The sequence below is a fragment of the Polypterus senegalus genome, chromosome 12 (genome assembly GCF_016835505.1).
Source record: "Polypterus senegalus isolate Bchr_013 chromosome 12, ASM1683550v1, whole genome shotgun sequence".
NCBI classification, from domain to species: Eukaryota; Metazoa; Chordata; class Cladistia; order Polypteriformes; family Polypteridae; genus Polypterus; species Polypterus senegalus.
Genome location: NC_053165.1, coordinates 106,097,389 through 106,116,079, shown reverse-complemented (window position 1 = coordinate 106,116,079; position 18,691 = coordinate 106,097,389). Strand labels below are relative to the sequence as shown.

General features: G+C 42.1%; 1 protein-coding gene across 2 annotated transcripts in view; it reads left to right on the top strand.

The window, feature by feature from the left end:
• grik5 (glutamate receptor, ionotropic, kainate 5) overlaps positions 1–18,491 on the top strand; it is a 361,535-nt gene extending 343,044 nt beyond the window's left edge. For both annotated transcript variants that reach the window (XM_039773143.1, XM_039773142.1), the window contains exons 15-20: positions 3,749–3,922; positions 12,421–12,586; positions 15,104–15,329; positions 15,484–15,612; positions 15,819–15,940; positions 16,210–18,491. In XM_039773143.1, the coding sequence (XP_039629077.1) occupies positions 3,749–3,922; positions 12,421–12,586; positions 15,104–15,329; positions 15,484–15,612; positions 15,819–15,940; positions 16,210–16,740 (1,348 nt within the window). In that variant the 3' untranslated portion in view covers positions 16,741–18,491. The remainder of the gene's footprint in view (positions 1–3,748; positions 3,923–12,420; positions 12,587–15,103; positions 15,330–15,483; positions 15,613–15,818; positions 15,941–16,209) is intronic.
• Positions 18,492–18,691: the final 200 nt, after the last annotated feature.

Genomic DNA, 18,691 nt, shown 5'->3' with positions numbered 1-18,691 from the left:
GGAGCCAGCCGAGGGACACTACAGTGCGCAAGCAGCGAAATCATCCCCCTCCAGCCTCCGTCCAGCCACCGCTTGCAGCGTACCCAGACCGAAGATGACGGAGCGGCAGTTACTGAGGTCGCATGCATCGCAGCCCGTTCATATGTCGTAGGTCGGATGGACGTAACCTGGGGACTACCTGTATTTGGGAAGCCTTCACATTTAGTGAATAGGGACTGACGAGCTATTTTAGGCTTAATCTTGTTCTCATCTTTCCTTATGCTTTTGTTAAATTATGTGATTTTCTCTGAAATCATAACTCTTGATTTATCTACACAATTATATTCTCAATCAGTAACAGAATGTTTACAATTAGTGCAGAACATTTATATTTAAAGGCCTTTTTATTATATAGTCAGAATAGTTTTCGAATTCAAAGACATGTTTTGCGGGTCTTTATGCTGTATTCATGGTGAATACCATAGAGTACCAAAGCATTTTATGGGAATATTACAATTTTTTTTAATATTTTTTATTTTTTTTTTTTTTTTGGATGATTTGGTCTCATCCGATACGAGAGATGGACGTCTGAAGTGGGGCTCCGCTAGCAGCGGTGTTATTTTTCATATTATTTGCTTATTATCCTGAGATATCCTGTATTTATTCAACCCGAGGGGACTGCTACAGTACATGTAAGCATATACAGTATAAACATGGCCAACAAGAAAGGGGGTCAGAAAGAATTGAAAACTAAAGTTGCACCCAAGCTAAGATCAGCAAGCCCTAGTTCAAGATACAACCTTTCAGAGACAGACCTGGATCAGATGGAAGAAAGTACAGACTCCTCGGAACCACGGTCCGCTACATCGTCGCCGGCTGAGAGCGAAAAGGGGAGAGAATGTACGATCGTGAGTGCAGATCTCGATAGCTCGCCGATCGGAGAAGATCACCTGAAACTGGAAAAGGCCTTGCAGTTTGCGGCTTCAATTACTCCACGCGAGCCGGGAACAGCAGGGACACCGGCTACAGTAGAGCCTGCCGCTTCACCTACGGTACAAGAAAGCACAATTGAAATGTCTAAACTGCAGGTGATGTTCGCTGAGCTCATGCAAGATATAAAGAAAAGCGAGAAGGCAAGGGTAAAGGCAAATGAGAAACTGAGACAGGAGTTGCAACAGGCAAATGAAAGGCTGCGACAGGAGATGCAACTGGAGCTGCGACAGGTGCTGGGTAAAATTGAAGAGCACATTCAGGAAAACTCGGTTAAACTGAGCACGCTTACTGATCAATTGGAGGATCTCAAGGGAATATTACAATTTTTGATTATTTTTTTTTTCAGGAAAAGCAAATCAGTTAAAGACGAATATTGTGTCAGAACTAGAATTTGAACCTTAGATATTGTAGTTTCAAATCCAAATCCTTAGCCATTAGCTCCCGTTGAAGGCAACTAGGCCAGACTTTTGGTTGTCGTTCAGATCTGCTGTGTTAAAACTGAGGCTCGTGTGTCAGTGACACTGATGCCATTATTATCAGTTCTGACAGCTTCTGTGTACATTTCATTTATTGTTTTTAATTCTGATTTAGTTTGAGGACATTTGCAGGTGTTTTGGTGTTTTCTATGTGATTATCATAGAAATGTGTTACTTTATAAATCATCTTCTCATAACTGAAAGGAGCTAAAAGGCAAAGATTTAGGACATAGTGGTAGAGTCTGCACCTTAGTGATAGTATAGACCAGGACGCATTAGTTAGCTCGACTGCTTCTTGTTTCAAGGAGAGTAAGCTTCAGTTCAGGACATATTCACTGTTTGAATCTGCATATTCACTCTGTGTCCATGTCAGTTCTGAGTAGTCCAGTACACCATGTTAGGTTGGTGAATTATTGATACAAAATGGGCCCAGTTTGGCTCTGTTCATGTGTGTACCCTGCAGTAGACTGGTGGCCAGGCCTGAGTTGGTTCTTGCCTTGCACTCATTGTTGCCGAAAAGATCTCCAGCCCTTGTGAACTTTTAATTAGACATTACTGAAAAAGAAAATGTACTCTTTTCCTAACAGTTCACATATAGAAAGAGAATCCATTATTCTAGTCATTTTATTTCTTGCCTGGTCAATTGTATGGATGGAACAAGAATCTAATCAGCTGCTATGCCTGCAGTATTTTTCATGTTCTGTTAGAGCAGGATGCTGGGACAGCCTCGAGAGAATCCAAAAATGAAATGAAAATGAAATCGATTGCCACCCCTTATCTGCTAGCCCGGCTGCTATATAAATCTAGTTGGCAGCATGAGCGTGGCTTTTTTCACAGAACAATGTGCATTGTTTCAGGAGAAGCTTGCAGACCATGCTATTTTAGGAGACATGTATGATTGTGCGATATTTGCTAGATTCTGTTTAGTATACAATATTATTTAAATTGAATATGCTGTTTCAGCACCTCCTCCAAGTGCTAAAAAATAACACACACTGGAAATTCATTCTAGAAGTTCTAGAAATTATATAATAGCATGGTTTAAGCAGGAAAAATCCTTTGAATTAAATTTTCATTTCATTGTCAGAGCAGAGTCTCGGCATTCCTAAATATCATCTCTATAAATTCTTCGAATCTGTGTTTTCCAAACCAGTTGAAAAAGCACAAGCCTCCAGTTTGCACTGTATTTGGGCTTCCTCTCTGCCACAGTAGTGCCGTAATTCGTCCTTTCATTTCGTATTTAGTCTTCTAAAAAAGATCAGCTTTAGTACCATTGAGCTCCTCAGATCTTCTGATCTATCAATTGTTATTTGGTTTAACGCCTTTTATATTGAGTCTCATTAAAAGTAATTGCCTCTACTAAATCACAACTGAAATGATTACAAACAGTACAGGAAAATGGATGGATAGATAGATTACAAAACGCAACAAATCCAGCTGCGCCTGGAGCCTGCTTGGTAGGCGAGTACATGTGGTACTGAAGAGATGCAGTAGAAGATCGAGAAGAGATGTCACAATGTTAAGGTGAAAAGCACCATGTCTCAATTTCATATTTTAGCATATGGATCTAAGAAATCAGATAGGGAATGTTAAGAATGCTAAGGGTCATCTTTTGGAAGACTTTGACTCAGGCTTAGGTCTTATACAAGTTAAACTGGATCTGAGCCATAAATGATGAGCAGCATGGTCAAGATGGCAATTCTAAAATAGATATGAAGGTGATGTACTCAAATTAGTAGCAGGGCAGATGCAAAGCCTGATCAGGATAAATGACCTTTGTGTCAATAACTGGCTACTCACAATTAAAGCCTTCCTTCTTTCAGAGGTCAGCTGCGTATGTGATTTGAGAGATTAACATGTCCCTTATGTAATGTTCCACTTCTTGGTCACTGTGGCCTATGGGCACAAATTCAACAACGGACATGAGGCACAACATGCAGCACACTGAACACACAAAGTCATGCTGTGTCATTTTTTGAGATAATGTTCATTACAGATGTCTGATTGGACACAAAGATAATAACATTCATTCCTTAATTCGTTTAACCTTTGCAATCATCCTTTAGACTTCTACAGTCGCTGCTATTCAGGCCAATCAATGCTTCTGTCTAATCTAGTGTTTTGTTCTTCTTAACCATTGAGCATGCTTTTAATATTCCCCTGTCCTCAGATAACACATCTAGGAAAATCTGCATGACTCCAATAGTTTTCTGTCATCATAAACCTCTTTGTGTCCTACTCCTTACTGGTGTGGCTCTTAATCCTTCTTCTAATCAGCTTTGTGTCTCTTCCTCTTCCAGGCTCAGCCCTTACGAGTGGTACAACCCTCACCCCTGTTTACGAGAGCGTCGAGATGTTTTGGAAAACCAGTACACATTGGGAAATAGTCTATGGTTTCCAGTTGGAGGATTCATGCAGCAGGGATCAGAGATCATGCCCAGGGCTTTGTCAACAAGATGCGTCAGTGGTGTATGGTGAGGATTTGGAGATTTGGATGGAAAGCTGCGAAATGAGAGTGACAAGAAGGACAGGAAAAAAACTGTCTTTGGACATAAACAGAGCTTATGTTGTAATATGTAGTCAGGGACCGGAATGTGGGCTGCCAATTGCAGGGAATCTCATTAATATGGATATTTTGCAAAAAAAAAAAACACAATTTTGAGTTAAATTACATTTGAATGATGTTGGTCTTATGTAATTAATCATTGAGCCATTTTCAAATCTGTTTATTCCAGGTTCAGGACTGGGGCATCAAGCCTAACTCAACATCTCACACACAAGGCAGGAACCAACAGTCCATCATCAGGCCCAATACCTTTCACTCATATCTGGACAATTCAGTGTTGCCATTTGACCTAACACACACATACTCACGTCTTTGGGATGTGGGAGGAAAACTGTAGTGTCTGGAGAAGACCTGAGTAGCCAGGAGGAGGATGAGCAAACTCCGCACAGTCAGACCTGGAATCAAACCACAGATCTTTGAGCTGTGAATCAGTATTGCTAATCACTGCACCATCTACCACCATTTGTATACTTATGGTAAATCTAAAGTACCTCTATAGAGATCTATTTACACCAGATAAGAAGCCTCAGCAAAGAATTCCGTCATTGGGTAGAAGCAGCAGGACACCTGCCCAATTGAAGGAAACCGAGAGGTATATTCAAATAAATGGCAATCACTGCACTGAGTATTTGTACTGTAAGCATCACAATTAGGTGAGCAGAGGCAGAGCCAAATCATACGTACAGCTATCGAGAGGGCGTGAGAATTTGAAAGACGTAGATCAACACAATTCTCAATTATTACAAGCTGATATTAAAAACATTTTCATATGTTCTATCTTTTTAAATATGGAGGAAAATAAGATGTGCAAGAGAGCTTAACATTTAATGTTGTAACCTGATGTACAATGTAGTGGTATCAAGGGACTTCTAATCAAGATCCTCACTCTTCTCAGACCACCATTGTGAAGCATCAGTAAGAGCTTATAATGACTTGCTAATATTAGCAATTAAATACCAAGTGAGTGGACCAAGTAGAGGGAAACCTACTTCTGTTATCTCTGCAGACCAAGTACGGGAAAACCTGCCTGATTTAACAGCACTTCCAGTTCCGGAGCCCAGACTGACGTCACTTCCGTTTCCAGTGCCCAGAGTGACGTCACTTCCGGCCCTGGTGCCCAGAATGACTTCCGGTTCACGGCATATAAAACCACAATCTTCCAAAACCTCATCAGTTCAGTCCTAGAACTCAACGTGACAACAACTTGTTTTCTTGAAACCTTTTGCACCCAGGGACAATATATGGGTGGCTGTCCCAAACCTTTCCAGCGTGTTGAGACTCATTCTTTTACAGTGGCGTAGCCGGCAGGATGGCCTCCTTGAGGAACTGGAAGTGACTTAGGTTGGGGCGCCAGAGTTGAAAGTGATGTTAAATCAGGCAGGTTTTCCCGTATTTGGCCTGCAGAGATAACAGAAATAGGATTACAGCACCCCGCCACCCCTGGACCTCCACTTGGTCCACTCACCTCGCTCCTAGTCACACATGTGTGTGACAGCAGCTATAGGTTTGACCAAATGCCTTGAAATTGAACAAATAATGAGACATTATAATATTATAAATTTAATGCATAAAAGCTAGTAATGAAATATGAAAATAACATTTTTCATGTATTTCCCTCATACGTGCACACAGGAAAAGTGACTCTGATAAAGAATGAATCTATACTAATAAAAGGCAAAGCCCTCACTGACTCACTCACTCACTCACTCACTGACTCACTCACTCATCACTAATTCTCCAACTTCCTGTGTAGGTAGAAGGCTGAAATTTGGCAGGCTCATTCCTTACAGCTTACTTACAAAAGTTAAGCAGGTTTCATTTCTTCGCATAATGGTCATAACTGGAACCTATTTTTCTCCATATACTGTAATGGACGTTAGCCCGATGGCTGTGGGGGGCGGAGCTGTGTGTGACATCATCACGTAGAAAAGAAGGAAGAGCCCCCAAAGAGCACTGAAGAAAAACGCTGAATACTTTATTCGACAGATACAAATTTAATGAGAAGACACGAGGTATAAACGAGACTTTGGATCACTTTGTAGCAAAATTGCTGTAGCGAGAAACTTTTAAGTGCCGACTCTTAGCTAACATTAAATAACGCCGTGGACATCGCAAGATTGCACGAGATAGCACAGGCACAGCTCAGACGTTTCGATGCATGTACTCCGAGCGGCTCACGTGAACTGACTATGAACGCAGTACGCAGAGAAAGCAAGACCTCTAAAGAGCGCGGAGAGTTTTGCTCACGTCAACGTGTCTGCAAAAAGTGACGTTTCCTGCACTGCAAAAATACTACACGCGTGCGTAGCTGTGCTGGCCTTTGAGACGCTGACTGTGCTTCTGCCTTAAGTGAAAGTAAACACTTTTAATTTTGTTCCCCCTTCCCATGAGCTATAGCCCAGACAACTGTAAACATGGGATCCCATTTCTAGACCGCGTCAAACTAATATTAAGGCGCTTCGCACTTTCTTTTACACGTATACGATTATGAGGTCGTCAGGTCGGATTATGAAGACACGCACAGGAGTGGAGGACCGACAGTGCCATCCCAGCCAATTAATGGCAGGGCCGTCTCTCCAGTCTACACGACACCCACCGCAACGCTCATATTGTCAGCGCAGACCTCTCTCTACACTATATTAAAGAAAAAGGCAAGTTTCCATTCTTTACACCTTTTTTCCTTTTATCCCCAACCAAAGCCTTTCTCTCTACATTTTAGCTGCTGTTAGTACTACTTACCTGTTGTGTTACACAGTCTTTAAAATGTAGTTTACCCGAAACCACTCCAGTAGTGATCAGTGTACCTGTACTTCTTGAAACGTTAATGTTTTACTGTTTAATAACTTATAGACTACATTTTATTATTTTTCCCTTGCACCCAGTGACCAAAGCTATACACACACATATAGACACATACATATATATATATACCTGTGTGTATGTATGTATGTATGTATGTATGTATGTATGTATGTATGTATATGTATATATGTATATATATATATATATACATACCTATCTACATTATATATACACACACATACATGCATACATACATACACACACACACACATATATATAATTTGTGTGTGTATATGTACGTATGTATTTGTGTGTATATATAATGTAGATAGGTATGTATATATATATATATATATATATATATATATGTGTGTATATGTAGATATGTATATATGTATATATATATGAAGATATGTATGTGTATATATATGTATATATGTATGTATGTATTGTGAACGCTGGCCCCGGCACAGACAGACGGACAACATGTTTTCACCCATCACACTGTTTATTCACTATTTACAATTCCACAAAAGTCACATGCACTCATGAACCCCAGTGCTGCTGGCACTGAATCCCCCAAAGTCCAGGGCCCACAGTTTCTGTGCCTTGCTTCCTGGCCGCCTCCTGTCCTCTCTCAAGCTTCGCCAACACAGCCTCCCGACGTCCACCGCTGACTGGAGGGAGGCGGCCCCTTTTATGGGAACCCGGACGGGTTCCAGCTGCTTCCCGGCACTTAGCGGTGGCCACAACCCTGTGTGGCGGAAGTGCCGGCTGCGCACTCGGAAGCCGTCCGTGTCTCCCCGGTCGTCTTTCCCCCAGGAAGTGCCGGGCTCCCGGGATAAACAGGCACTGGGGCGCGCCACGGGTCCCTACAGGGCTGGGCTTCAAAGCCCCCTACCCGAGGCCCCCTACATAACCAGGACGGATGCCCCCACTCGGTCTGGAGGAGGCACACGCCCTCCTCCGGTCCTCCAAGGCGTCCCGGCCATGCTCCCTCCCCGGCCAAAGACCACACGGGGTAAACCGGCATCGGGGCGCCGCCTGGCGGTGACCACGGGCCCCTACAGGGTAGGGCTTCCATGCCCTCGACCCGTGGCTCCCAACAGAACCAGGACGGACGTCCCCTCGCGGTCTGGAGGAGGCACTGGGACCACAGTATATAAATATATATCCAAGCTGTGAGAAAACACTAAAAAGGAGGCGTGTCAGACGTTGTGGTACATTTTCTGATGCAGCTACCGAAAACAACTTTGTGACGCTGCCGCCAAATACACAAAACAATTACTTTGACAATCATGTTACGTTATTTTCAAAATGTTTCCTTTTCTTTTTCTTTACTTCTTTAACACACTACTTCTCCGCTGTGAAGCACGGGTATTTTGCTAGTTTGAAAGAAAGTTGTAATTCTATTATATTTCTGGAAACTGGAGTCAGTATTTGGTTGTCAATAAAGAATGTGATTCATAGTAAAATGAAAGCTTGGACTACATGAACCTCTGTGAAGTAAAATTAACTGAACGCACTCATGAAAGGCAAGTGGTCAATCAGTGCAACCTCCGGACAATGGATTCTGTAGTACGGACACCAAGCTGATAGGGCAAAACGTTCAGTGTTGTTCTGTTACACTGCCCGGGGGAATCAGATCCAAAACTGACAGAAATATTAGTCAACAGCAAAAAAAGAGAAATCAAAATGCAGGCAAGATAGTGAAGAATACTAAAATCTCTAAGGTCTGAAGAAACCCTAGAGAACTAGCATTTAAAGTGGCTACTAAGAGCAACAAAAGATCAATGAGCTTAAGCCAGGACCCCTCTTTTATTTCTCTAGACTCTCCCATAATGCACCTGCAGTGTAAATAGTGTTTCCTAGCAAAAGGCAGAGATGGACTGGTCAGAGGAAAATTGCGTGTGAAATGGCCCCATCTTAGTAACCACATGTGCACACCCTATAAAAACCAGGATAACACAATCCATCACACACCGTCAGAAAACAATTCAGAGCCGAAATTGACTGCAGAGCTTGTAGTCTTAAAGCAGCCTACCTTTGACTCCATGTGCGACTGTGAACACACCACTTAAAATGCACTGCGCTCATCTGCAGTAATTTGAATGTGGGGCCATAGGACACAATTGATTTTGATTAGTGGGCTGCAGATTCCCTGTGTTATAAACACAAAAACGTGAATGTAGATGTAACCATCTGTGCTATGAAAAAATGTATTTAAACAATTTTGCTGGATCCTAATTTGGAAAGTTGCCTTGGATTAAGGTGTCAGTCAAATATACAACAGTACAGAATGATCAGTGGATACATGTTTATATCTAAAGAACTCTTAAAGATAATGTTCTAATTCCATCTGACAATAAAAGTAATAATTCCAGCTTTCTAATGATATATAATATACTGTATCTTTTATAATTCTTATATTAACAGTTTCCAGTGATATGTAAACAAATGCAACCAAAAGAAAACCAGCCAGTTACAAATTTTTCATAACTAGGTAGGGGAGATCAAACCACAGCCTATGACTTGGGTGCCAGTGGCCTGCAGGTTCCTTGCAGTGACATCTAATATCTAATATTCCAGCCTTGGCGCCGTCTTCTTAATAAGATGATGCTGCAGTTGGCTGGTGTAAACATTGTCATGAAAGACATGCAGTAGATTAGTAAACCAACCTTTTATTTACCATACGAATAGTCTGCAGTGCTGCCACATCGAGGACTAAGTGTGTACGTTTTCAGCTGCTTGCTTGCCTTTGTCTTGCATGTCCATTTTTAAACATCATGAGATTTCACATGGCCGACTTTATAGACAGCGTTAGATTGGATCGTCAGTGACACCCATGAACTTCAGGTGTGATTCTTGTATTCGTATAAAGAGCACTATTTACAAATGGGAAACAAGAAGACTGAATGGAGAAACATTTCGTGGTAGTGGCCCAAAACGGATTATTCCCTTTAAATATACGCGTTGAAATGAGACAAGGAGTAAAATGCACTCAGACAGTTAGTGTGTTTTTCAAATACTTCAATGCCAAATCCAGGAGAGCCTTTTCGTTTTGGCATAGCACTGTTAATTGATCTTCTTCTTTGTTCTTCAGACTTTAAGATAAATGGAATCATTTGCAATAGGCAAAGCGTCATCATTTTCCCAATTTAAAGCAACAGTGTTCAGACGGTAATGTGGAAATTGCCAGATAGGCAGCTCATGCTGCCATTTTTTTGTTGTGAATTTGAATCTCGTTTTTGGAACCTTGGCCACCACAAGACAGATTTTTGCTCTTGAATGTCCCAGAAGTTTTGCAGCTACAAGTGATTGTACTCCAGTGCAGCAGTGAACTTAAAAGTAACGTTACCAAAGATTCTTTGCCTCATTTCTACAGGCCGTGCCTTACTCAGGGTTTTATGCACATGCCGTAGGGATGACCTGTACGACTTAAAGTTATGAGCAGACCTTTACACACATGACGATTACGAAAGCAGATACCAACAGACACAAATATTTGAAATGAATGAATTCTTAAGACATCCAACATCCCAGCTGATGTGAACAGTGAGAGCAGAGCAGGCAGTTTCACGTTCATGACTAGAACATTGTCATAGCAAAGTCAATTTACTTTAAAATGATTCTCTTTTGGCTATCTGGGCATTGTTCTTAATAGTTTTTAAAAGATGTTTTCTTGTTAACCCATTTCTTGGAGGAACCATTTTTAAAGCTAATGTTTGTCAGTTATTCATATGCCAGATTGCCTGAATTCATAGGCACACCTAAATTTTATACGCACCACATATTGAGTCATTATGAGTAACCACAAAAAAAAAGTCTGCCCACCCGTCCTAGTGTAGATAATTGATAAAGTGAAAAATGTGTACTTTATATCACTTGCAGGGACAGCTCAGTGGTACAGTTGTTGTTGCTGCACAGATTTAGCCATTACCCATATGGAGTTTGTATGTTCCTAATTAACTGTCAACTTTAATTTGCCCCTTAGTGTCCATTAGTGGCCCCTCGCTAGCGCTGGTTCCTGCCTTGCGCTTGATTCTGCTCAGAAAAGCCCTGGTCCCTGAACCTTAAATTGGGTGAAGCAGGTTTGAGAATCTTATCATTTGCGTGCACTCCATCCACTGACAGGAAGAAAATGATATACTTAATGCCCATGTGCTTCTCTTCATCTTGGCTCATGGATCTTCCCTTTCTGCCATGCACTTTAAAAGAGCTGAGGGCTAGCGAAGACAATGATGTAAAGTTGGAGTTCTTTAATATGACATCCTTTCTGTGTCCACACCGCTTTTTTCAATCGACTGTGAGAGGCCATGCTGGCTGTGTCTTGCTTCTTAGCAGCAGGCCTTCATGCCCTCTGATGATTTCAAATGCGTACGTGTTTCACTATTGCTGGATCATATTGTGCAACACCTTAGATCCTACAGAAGTCTACGTGACACCTTCAAGCGACATACTGTATTAGGAAAGAGTTTGAAACAAATGCTTCAGTATTTTTTGACAAGCAGTGGAATTACAGACAGCCTATGCTGAGAGATTAAGCCTACTAATAACGAATAATTGCAGACCTATAAAAATTAGGAAAAAATGTATGTTCAGTTGACATATTTTACTTTTCTGCCAAATGTCATCTACCAGTTTTCTTTAATTTGACAGAGTTACATTTAAAAAGGGAGAAAGAATTTAAAGAATAGAATAATTGAGCTGGCGCCCTGCCTGGGGTTTGTTTCCTGCCTTGTGCCCTGTGTTGGCTGGGATTGGCTCCAGCAGACCCCCGTGACCCTGTAGTCAGGATATAGCAGGCTGGATAATAGATGAATGGAAAATTGCTTCAGCAGCAGTAACTGGCTTCAAAGTAACATATTGGGCTGGAACATAAAGCTGCCGCCACTGCAGCCCTCTAGGACCAAACTCGCCGTTATACAAACTGATGATATAGCATATAGCGGGTTGGATAATGGATGGATGGATTATAATTAAAGCTGACTTTTTACTTTTAATTTTGATCCCTACTCATTTGTTCTGCTGATGGACTGTTGTAATGTTGTTACCAAACTTCACTTCAGTATAAATATTATGGTTCAATAATGAAGATTTTGCGGTGGGTTGGCACCCTGCCCGGGATTGGTTCCTGCCTTGTGCCCTGTGTTGGCTGGGATTGGCTCCAGTAGACCCCCGTGATCCTGTAGTTAGGATATAGTGGGTTGGATAATAGGTGGATGGATAATTGTAGAAACAATAAAAAGCATTTCATTGTGAGTATGGCCACTGACTTAATGTTAATTAATATCTTTCATGCAGTAGCTAATCAATACACTTCTGGCATTTGTTAATAGTTACATTATTAGGTGGCAGCTCAAGTGAAGGAATAATTAACAAATATTAATTACAATTTTAACAAGGTATTAACTACAGTAGCATTTCATTCTGCTTTGTTTGTGGTATTAAATGACTCTTGAATAAAATCTGGTTGTAGAAGGAAAGGTCGACGGCCACCTAAAGAACAAGCTCATGAACTTCTTGTTGCACCTATTCCAGAATTTATGACTATAATGATTCCTAGAAAGATCTGCGCTAACACAATGATGTTGTTTTTGCCAGGTGGGCCTTCACACTCATCATTATCTCTTCGTACACGGCCAACCTAGCTGCTTTTCTCACTGTGCAAAGAATGGAGGTGCCGATTGAGTCAGCAGATGACCTTGCAGACCAAACAAACATCGAGTACGGCACCATTCATGGCGGGAGCACAATGACCTTCTTCCAAGCAAGTATTTTCTTCTAAAATTTGTGCGGTAGACATCAAGCGGACATTTTATGTATTTATTTTTCTTAGCTCAATTACCTAGAGCAATCAGAACTTAAACTTTCTGTTTCTTTTAAAAAGATTGTCAACCCCATTTCCAGCATCAGCACCTCGGAGGAGTGGAAGAGCAGCAACATTTAGTGCAGCCAAACTGTCACCTAATTTCATTCTCGTTTGTCTCCTTTAGCCACATTTTAAATTATCTTCTGTTGGTTGATTTCTGTTACAAACTTACTGTACCTCCAAATACTGTAAGTTGAAGAAAACACCCCAGTCAAAGAGCCTTAAGAGTGATGGGAAATTTCAAACGCAAGACATTTTGAGAATCCAGTTGCCTCTTCTTGATTACTCCTGCCCCCTACTCATCATGTACTATTGATCCTTGGTGACATGATTTAATTATCAGGGGGACCTTGTGCTCTATTCATATTCTGTGAGGATTTTCCAAGTTACCACCTGTGGCCACACACCGCCTCCTTGTGATTATGTGAATTTCCAGTTGATGTTTTTGGAAGAACATGAGGTTGCTGTTGATTTGTTAAAAAACACTTTATGATTAACTTCACCTTTCTTGGTGAAAATAAAAAGCAAAGTCAACCCGTTAAGCATATATCAGTCATATATCATATAACTCCCAATATAATGCAACCTCAAAAATGCTATTTCTAAATCAGTTATTTTTTTATTGTGTTATACCATTGAATGAGATGAGACATCAACATTACATCACATCTCGGTTAATATGGGTAGAAATTGTTTTTTAACATTTTTCCCACTATGAGCTAACACTTCCAAGGTCTTCCAACACTTCCACATTTCTTGACTCTCCCATAGTATGTAGTGTTAGCCTCTTCATATAGGCAGTCACGAGAATCTGAACTAAAGAAAACCATCAACAACTGGTTTAACAGTAATTAGTCAGGTTAGTAGGGTGACATTCTGATCTAAAGGTTAAAGTCTGAACTGGAAGGTTGGTGGTTCATTTCACAGCAGTGGCTCTTTTATCCTTCATGGGCTCCAATTGTAAAAATATTTATGGTTACAGAGGCACTGCTGGTCTGTACTTGTAAAGCGATCTGGGAAGCTGTTTGCTGTAGAAAAATATAAAACGTTATTTGTTATCCCAGAGTAGCTAGTCTTAAATTTCCATTGTCTTCTGTCTGTGGCGTGTTTAACATTGTTCTCATTCTGAGTGATTTCACTTCCATCCATGTGTTCTCCTTCTTAAACGTCACCCCCTCCATCAATGCCACAGTGCAATTTTTCATCCAGTTATTCTGTTCAGTTCCTACCTTAGACCTGAAACACCTCAGTCCACCTCTCTTCCTCCCCAAACTTACCTACTCCCTTTTTACTTTCTTGATACGAAGTATAGGGAAGGTATTGTAATTGTCCAAAAATTCGACCTCGAGATTTTGATGAATCTCGATGTTTTAGACCTCCCTGAGTATGAAGATACAGTTTTTGAAATTTCTGTAAGTGTGTGTGTAAACACGATAACTCGAGTACACTTTCACTTAGATCACCAAATTTTGCATACAAGTATTAAATACAAACTTAGATTTCTATCAACTTTTGGGCTATTTCCACTAACCTGATGTAGTACGTTTTTATTAATGCAGCTGCAGAGTCCGACTTATTCAACTTTACTTTTATAAGAATTGTTCACTATATTATTAATTTGATTCGATTTGTTGTTGATGGTTCTTTAATATACATCATATAAAAATGTAATCATTGTCTTGAGGTTTACTCCTCAAATATCCATCCCCATATCTGAGTATAAGAGAAAGTCTAGGGGCGACCACTCGAGATTTTTACCAATGTTTTTTCTGTCAATGTCTTTCTGTCACACTGAAGCTACAAGTATCTATGTGTTCATTCTCACCTCAGTAATCTTCAGCCTTGATACTTTTTCTGACTTCATTAAATATCTGACTCTCATATTCAATTCCTCACATCGTCTACATGCCACAGATGCTCCTTTAGAAGTCAATATGGAGGACAGCTTTCAGAACTTTCCATGCACGTCTCATGGATCCCATTAAACCAGCTCAGGTGCTACTTGCCAGGTGCTTGTCATATTCACTGCCACAGCTTCAGATGGCCATTAGAATCCCTAAAATTAATTATTGCTTCCTCTGTATGGTGTTGATGTCGCCCACTGTGAGTTCCAGTATTTTTTATTTCTGCTTGTGGGAATCATTTAGATACTCCTACATGATTATAAATAAACCATTTATGATAATGTTGCTATGTGGGAGTGTAGAAGGATGCTGTCTTCCAGCTCATCTGTTGGAATGGCATAGCCTGGTTGACTCAACCAAAGTTCTGTGCAAGCCAGTAGAAGATAACTACTAACTTCACGTTTGCTGCAAGTCTTAACTACATTCTTTAAAGTCACGGACTCTGTTTTACTTTACAAGTAGCCCACCTTTTTGTTCCTTATGACTTACTGGCAATCTGTGTTCAATTTAGAACTCCAGGTACCAGACATACCAGCGGATGTGGAACTACATGCAGTCCAAACAGCCCAGCGTCTTTGTGAAAAGCACAGAGGAGGGCATTGCTCGAGTTCTTAACTCCAAATATGCCTTCCTGCTGGAGAGCACCATGAATGAATACCACCGCCGACTCAACTGTAACCTGACCCAGATTGGTGGGCTGCTTGACACAAAGGGCTATGGGATTGGCATGCCGCTAGGTAAGAACATATTGCCTGGCAGCACACTGCTGGAGCGTAGGCAGTTACCACTTATCTGTGTCACTGCAGGCTGGTCCAGTTCACTGGCACTGAGGCTGCAAATGTAATATGAAGCGGCTACCTAAGATCTCATGCTTTCCCTTCCCAATCCCAGGCTCTCCATTCCGAGATGAAATTACTCTGGCAATCCTGCAGCTGCAGGAAAATAACAGACTGGAAATCTTGAAGAGGAAGTGGTGGGAAGGAGGCAAGTGTCCAAAAGAAGAAGACCACAGGGCTAAAGGTCAGTACATTGTCCCTCCTTCTCCTACTTCTTCTCATTTACATCTTGCTGTTTTGTGTTCAATTTGGATGACCAATAGCACCAGTAGAATTTCATTTGGCAGCGTATTTGTCTCAGTGGATGCCTTGCCCTCTTTCCACAAGGCATTCATGGCAATTTTATGGCACAATATATTTGCAGTTCTCACTGTTTCTCTCCCCTTGCAGGTCTGGGCATGGAAAACATTGGTGGCATCTTTGTGGTGCTGATCTGTGGGCTGATCATTGCTGTGTTTGTGGCCATCATGGAGTTTGTTTGGTCAACACGGCGCACAGCTGAGTCAGACGAGGTATGAGGGGGCGGGCAAACTCAAATGCAAACCCAAATGAGTAGGTGTACTCCATGTCTTGTGTGGTGCTGTAAGCATGCCAGCATATCTGTGTTTCATTCTTCTTGGTGTTTCCAGGGAGCGTTTGCGTCATCACACTACAGGGGAATTTTCTTCAGCAGCTTTCATCTTGTTCTTTTTTTCCTTCGCCCCATGTTATTCTCTTTTTAGAGATGCAGAGAATACCATTCAGCAAACTAATACCAGACTCTTTTTTTTCTCCCGGACAGATATCTGTGTGCCAGGAGATGCTGAATGAATTCCGCAATGCCATCTCGTGTAAGAAGAACTCCCGCTCTCGGCGACGTCGCCCAACTCGTCACAGTCGAATTATGCTGTCGACCTCCAAGCCCCTACGCATGGTGCGAGAGATGAGGCTGAGCAATGGAAAGCTGTACAGTGGAGCTGGACCACTAACTGGAGGAACAACCTCAAATCCTGTAGGGGGAGGGACCCCAGCAGGCCAGTCAGACTTGGGACCGGGGCCTCAAAGACTTCTGGAGGACCCTGTGGGCTCAAACACAACCCCTCCTCCCACCTTGCCCCTGTCCAGTACAACCAGCGTGCGCAGCTGCACTCACATTCGCATCTGCCAGGAATGCCGCAGAATACAGACCTTGAGGGCCGCCCGAGTGGTGGCCCCCCGGTTGAACTTGCCCCCACCCCCTTCTTCTTCAACACATAGCGAGGGGAGCAGTCCAAGGAGGGTCGTGGGGCCTCCTGTGTCTTCTCCTGTGGACCTGATGAGTGAGCAGGACTGAGAAGAACAGTGGAAACTAATGCGCCTAGAGCGGGACGCTGTGGGGGCTCAAAATGCTCTGAACTGGAAGTACTGGTTTCAAAGCGCTGAGGAAGTAGCTCTATAGAGGTGGAGCAGTGACACTATGTGAACACACAAACCAGCGATGTTTTTCTTTTTGTTTTTTTTTTTTTTTTTCTCCGTCTATGATGTTCTCTTCTTTATCTTTGCATAAGAAGGTCTCCATGTGTTGGATCTTGCCGGTTCCTGTAGCTTTATGGTCTCATTTGAGGGAGCAGGGGCGCCTATCTCTCTGTGTGTTGGCTTTCACTTAAAGGATTCTAGACTTAGGGCTAAATTCCACTATCCAGAGTTGGGTTCAGTCTTTAAGAGATGACATTGCTTTTTTTTTTATTATTATTATTATTATTATTATTTTGAAAAATGTCCGGTGCTGCAGATTTTCTACAGTTAGTCTTAATGACAAAATCCGTTCATCTCATTGGTAAACAAATGAAAACGAGCTGCTGAAACTGGAAGTGAAATGATTATTAAGCGGAGGAAGGCAGAGTGGATACACTCAGTGGGTCTCACTTGGAAAGTCAGCTCTTTTTCAATGATCAGAGTGCATTGGGTTTTTATACTAGCAGATCAACAACATTCACTTCAAGTGAATAAGAGAAAGGAAACGAGGGTCTCGGACAGAGAGTGACGAGAAAGAAGAAAAATAAATATCAGGGGCACGCACACATAGACAGAGACAGAAGGTGGAGCCGTGCATATGGACACTTGGAGAGGGCAGGCTGACAGAGAGACGGGCAAGTGAAAAGGATGACATCTGGGAAGGTCTGACATGAACGAGACACCTAAGTAGTGCTCTCCAGATGCCACCTGGTGGACACATGCAAAATATTTAGCACCCCACCCACTGCAGGCAGGCTGGAGTTTGCCAGCACCAATTGGGCCAGTCTGACCCTCCACACTTAGGGTGCAAACTTGGCTCTGAGAAGGACAGTGAAGAAGCACTGACAAGATGACCAATAAGAAAGGACACAGCAAGCAGATTTATGAGTGGAGAATCATCAGAAAAAGCTGAAGAGAACTCTGGCACTGACTTTTTTACTGTTACCATTATCATCACCATAATTGGTTATTATTATTAATATAATTGATATCGTTCTTACTCCGATTTACACCGATTCAAAGTCACACTCCGCTCTGATGCTGGGACTGACATCTGCTCTCCACAAACCTTTCCAGCAAATTCACTTTGCCTTGTCACTTTCTCCCACCAGCCAGAGGCGGGGAGAGGGGGGCCGAGGAGCGAATCTGAGCGCACCAGTAAGGAACAGCCCAGAGCCACGGCAGCGCAGCTCACAGGAGGATGTCGGCCTAATCTTAGTCTAGAGCGCCTTGGCAGAGGCTTGACGACGGCTGTCCTGTTAGCCCAACCCTTAAGGGACCTGAGCGGGCACAAACATGGGGGAGTGAAACCTCTTTCTTGGTCCTTCATTATTTTCATTGTTTCTAACCTTTACACCTCTCCTTCTATATTTTTTGGTTGGGTTGGGGAGGGCAGGGTTGTGTTTTGCAGATTTCTATAGTGCCAATCAATCAAATAAAAGAAAAGAAAAGAAAAGAAAACGACATCAATGCAGATTATTGAGCTGGCAGGGAAGAAGTCACAGGTCGCCCGGTGTAAAGCATACGAAACACTGACCAGTGAATTTGGAATAAAAAAAACACCCAAGCCAGCCTAATGTGTCCTTTATTGTGTGTCACTGTAAACCCATGTAGGCTCTTCTCCCTCAGGAGACCTGTTTGTTCCTATGGCAACAAGAAAGCGAGGTGTGCAGGGTGACGCAGTGACCGTTCAGAGCGATTCCACTTATTAGAGTGTCGGGTGCCATCAGCGTCGTTTCTTCACACACAGCAAGCTCCTTCCTCAGCCTCACTTACCTGTAAACCCTAAA